General features: G+C 47.3%; 1 protein-coding gene across 1 annotated transcript; it reads left to right on the top strand.

Moving 5' to 3' along the window:
- Positions 1-465: 465 nt before the first annotated feature.
- Positions 466-2,052, top strand: LOC134990531 (jerky protein homolog). Its single transcript, XM_063950693.1, has one exon. The coding sequence runs from the start codon at positions 466-468 to the stop codon at positions 2,050-2,052; it is 1,587 nt and encodes a 528-aa protein (XP_063806763.1).
- The last annotated feature ends 2,229 nt before the right edge of the window (positions 2,053-4,281 follow it).

The following is a 4,281-nucleotide window of genomic DNA, read 5'->3' as shown; positions in this document are numbered from 1 at the left end:
AGCGCGCACAAGTGTCAGTGAGTACAGCTTCTGAGGGCACTGCAGGTGACACAGCAAGCATCAGTGGGGCTGTAATGGCGTCCAAGGTCACAGCAAGTACCGCACATGGGCGGAAGACACAGCGCGCACAAGTGTCAGTGTTCACAGCTTCTGATAGCACTGCAGGTGACACAGCAAGCATCAGTGGGGCTGTTATGGCGTCCGCAGACAGTTCAAGTGACAGTAGTGCTGCTATGCCTTCCAAGAACAGTGATGGTACAGGTATAAAGCGTAAACACAAGTCTGTATCGGTGCAGGCAAAAGTTGAGATATTACGAAAACTCGATCGCGTTGTTTCAGTGAAGAAGCTGTGTGATACATACGGTCTCTGTTCCTCAACAGTGTATGACATAAAAAAACACAGGGAGAAAATATTACAGTTCTTTGCAGAGTCAATCTAAGAAGCAAATGAGCATTAGGAAAACTATGAAATCTGGTAAAAGCACTGAGCTTGATCGAGTGTTGTTGGAATGGTTTCGACAACGTCGGAGTGATGGTGTAGATTTGTCAGGCATCATGGTACAGGAACAAGCTAAGTTGTATCATACAGCACTAAAACTTGACTATGAGTGTGATTACAGTGAAGGATGGCTGCATAGGTTTAAGACACGTCACGGAATTTCGATGCGTAAAGTGCGTGGTGAAAAACGGTCTGCAAACCATGAAGCAGCTGATGACTATGTGGATGAGTTTGCAAAGCTTGTGGCTGATGAAAACCTCACCCCCCAGCAAGTTTATAATGCCGATGAAACAGCACTGTATTGGCGATGTACCCCTAGGAAAACTTTATCAATGGAGGATGAAGAAGCCCCCACAGGGTTTAAACAATCTAAGGACAGAGTTACTGTCCTAGGTTGCTCCAATGCTGCCGGAACTCACCGATGCAAGCCACTAGTGATCGGAAAAAGTAAATGCCCTAGGGCTTTAAAAGGTGTTAAAGTGTATCCTGTAATTTATCGTGCAAATAAAAATGGATGGATTACCACCGAGTTAATGCTAGAGTGGTTTGAAAAGTATTTTGTGGCAGAAGCCAGAGCACACTGCACATCTGTAGGCCTACCAGAGGACTGCAAAATCCTTCTTATTCTGGACAACTGTTCAGCTCACCCTAGAGCTGAACTGCTGCGCAAGAATAACATGTTTACAGCATACTTACCACGAAACTGTACATCTCTTATCCAACCACAAGATCAAGGAATATTGCGCTCTATGAAGGCCAAGTATCGTACACTTTTCATGAAACGCATGCTAGATGTGGTGAATTCAGGCAAGCCTATTGAGTCGTTTATCAAATACTTTAACATGAAAGATGTACTTTGGTTTGTTGCTAGTGCCTGGGAGAATGTAAATTCGTTAACACTAAAGAATGGTTGGCATAAGTTATGGCCTGCCATGGTGTTTGAAAATGCACCTCATGAAGATCCCAGTATTGCCTTCACAGGATTTCGCGTAGCAAATGATGATGAATGTGTTCTTGAGTTACTTGAATATGCAAAAACTTGTTCTCCAACTGCTGCCAACAACCTCTCAAGTAGGCTGAACAAAGAAAATCTGGCAGAGTGGATGGAGGTTGACGTTGAAACACCTGTTGTGCGTCACTGTACTGACTCTGCAATTATAGATATGGTTTTGAATCCTGCAAAAATCACTGAAAGTGACGATGGTGACAGTGAAGAAGAAAATGTTATTGAAATCCCCACTGGTATTGACAAGCTGATTGAGATAACAAGTGAGCTAATCAAAGTACTAGAACAACGTAACTTTGTGACAGAACAAGAGCTAATGCATTTTCACTTGATGAAAGAAAAACTGTACAGGGAAAGGTCAAAACTTATGAAACAACCTCGCCTTGATGTCATGTTTAAGAAGCTATGCAAGAATGTGCCTAAGAGCAGTACCTGTTCTCTAGCATCTCCAATTCCTCCAAGTTCTAGATCAGGTCCCTGTTCCCCAGACATCCCAGACGCAACTGTCCCACCTGAAATACTTCTTCAAGACCAAGCTGATGATTAGGTTGTAGTGGGAGTTGGACTGTGGGAGGTTTAGAGTTGGGCTGTGGAAGTTATAGGGTAGGTTGTAATAGGAGTTGGGCTGTGGAAGGTTTAGAGTTGGGCTGTGGAAGGTATAGGGTAGGTTGTTGGGCTGTGGAAGGTTTAGAGTTGGGCTGTGAAAGGTATAGGGTAGGTTGTTGGGCTGTGGAAGGTTTAGAGTTGGGCTGTGGAAGGTATAGCGTAGGTTGTTGGGCTGTGGAAGGTTTAGAGTTGGGCTATGCAAGGTATAGGGTAGGTGTAGGGCTGTGGAAGTTATAGGGTAGGTTGTAATAGGAGTTGGGCTGTGGAAGGTTTAGAGTTGGGCTGTGGAAGGTTTAGAGTTGGGCTGTGGAAAGTATAGGGTAGGTTGTTGGGCTGTGGAAGGTTTAGAGTTGGTCTGTGGAAGGTATAGGGTAGGTTGTAGTGGGAGTTGGGCTGTGGGAGGGTAAGAGTTAGTGTCATTTTGCATGAGGTTTAGTACTTTCCTTGTAGTGACTGTTTCACTTACTGTTAATGGTTGTTCAAAACGTACCTGATACCTGTTTTGCTTATAAACAGTTTTGCATACACTACTGTGTTTATTCATTAATTAATATTATACTGTAGCATATATTTTACTATTTATTGCTTTAGAAATGTTCTGAAGGTGCAAAATTAGTTTCCACCGTTAATCCGGCAAAATCGATAAAACGGCACGGCACTGGAACCGAGGATGCCGGAAAATCGGTGGTGTACCTGTAGTATTTCTCCATCTTGCTTGAACGTCCATATTACCCTGGGCAGGAGTGACACTGGAGGGAACACGTTCGGCAGCCGAAAGTTCCATGGAATTGCCAGGGCATCCACAAACGCTACTTGAGCATCCCTTGTCCTTGCTCTGAAGACCGGAACCTTGTGATTGTGTCGAGATGCCATCAGGCCTACATCTGGTAGGCCCCACTTGTCCACTAGGAGTTGAAAGACTTCTGGATGAAGACTCCACTCTCCAGCGTGAACGTCCTGACGACTGAGGAAGTCTGCTTCCTAGTTGAGGACTCCCGGAATGAACACTGCCGATAAGGTTGGTAGACGGCTTTCCGCCCATTGGAGGATTGCCATGCGGATTCGAGTGCCGCCTTGATGGTTTATGTACGCCATCGTGGTCGCGTTGTCTGACTGTACTTGAACAGGCCTGTTCTGTACCAGAGGAAAGGCCAGTATCAATGCATTGAACACTGCCCGCAATTCCAGAATGTGTTAGGCGCCGTGGTCCGCGACGTCCTTGCGGCCCGGCGCCTAGCAACTAGTGACGCCAGGCGTGCGAGGCACCGGGTCACTAGCAACACTGGGACGCCGTGCGCGCTTAGCCGCCGGCTCCCTAGTAACACTAAGCCGCCTGGACCCTAGCAACGGGGACGCCAAGGGCGGACCGCGCTCCCCGTTGCAGGGTCAATCTAATCAGTTGAAACTTTCACATTTATCTTCTGCTCGTGCAGCAAGCCAGTTGCACGGCATCTTGTTAATCAGGCTCCAAGCTTCTGATTGGAGGACTCCCTGCTAAATACCTGCTCAGTGCTGCACACAGACGCCGGTAATAGCTTCCTGCATGCTGCTTTGGTTTGCTGAACGTCTGTTCCTGTCCTGCTGTATCCGGTCATTCCTGTCCTCAGAAGTTCTGTATCTTGGAGTTGTCATCTCATCCCAAGAAGTCGTTTGGTCCCCTGTTGTCCTCAACGATCACCAGAGAATATCGTGTGGTGTTCGTGAGTTACGGCTCTGCCGTATGTTGCGGCTCAGCTGCTTTATCTTTATATTCTGTTTCGGAGCATTTGCGGAGGGTTCCGCTTCCACAAGTCCTCTCCGGAACTCGGCGGTGCCGGGTAGGAGAGTGGACAAGTGGATATTTTGGCTGTCCTTTTCCCTGGCGGTTTTTCCGCACATATTCTAGTTTTTAGTTTCTTGTAGCCCCTGGCCTGGTTGTTTAGTCAGAGGGCCCCTTGTTATCACCCTGTCTCGGATTTCCCTTTGTCTCCCATTAAGACCTGAGGGGGCATCGGAGTTGGGCAGACATAATCCGCCCTTCAAACGCGGCTGCCATGGGCTCAAGCAACCATAGTCTCGCAGGGGATTTCTGATAGCACGGGCGAGACAACGGAGTTAGGGCGCCAGGGGCTATTTTCCATTCCCGCTCCCTTCCCCAGCATTACGTTCCAGTGCTCCGGTCCTCGCAATA

This window comes from Pseudophryne corroboree, chromosome 2, assembly GCF_028390025.1.
Source record: "Pseudophryne corroboree isolate aPseCor3 chromosome 2, aPseCor3.hap2, whole genome shotgun sequence".
Classification (NCBI taxonomy): domain Eukaryota; kingdom Metazoa; phylum Chordata; class Amphibia; order Anura; family Myobatrachidae; genus Pseudophryne; species Pseudophryne corroboree.
The sequence above is the reverse complement of the archived record's forward strand: the minus strand, read 5'-3'. Positions and strand labels throughout refer to the sequence as shown.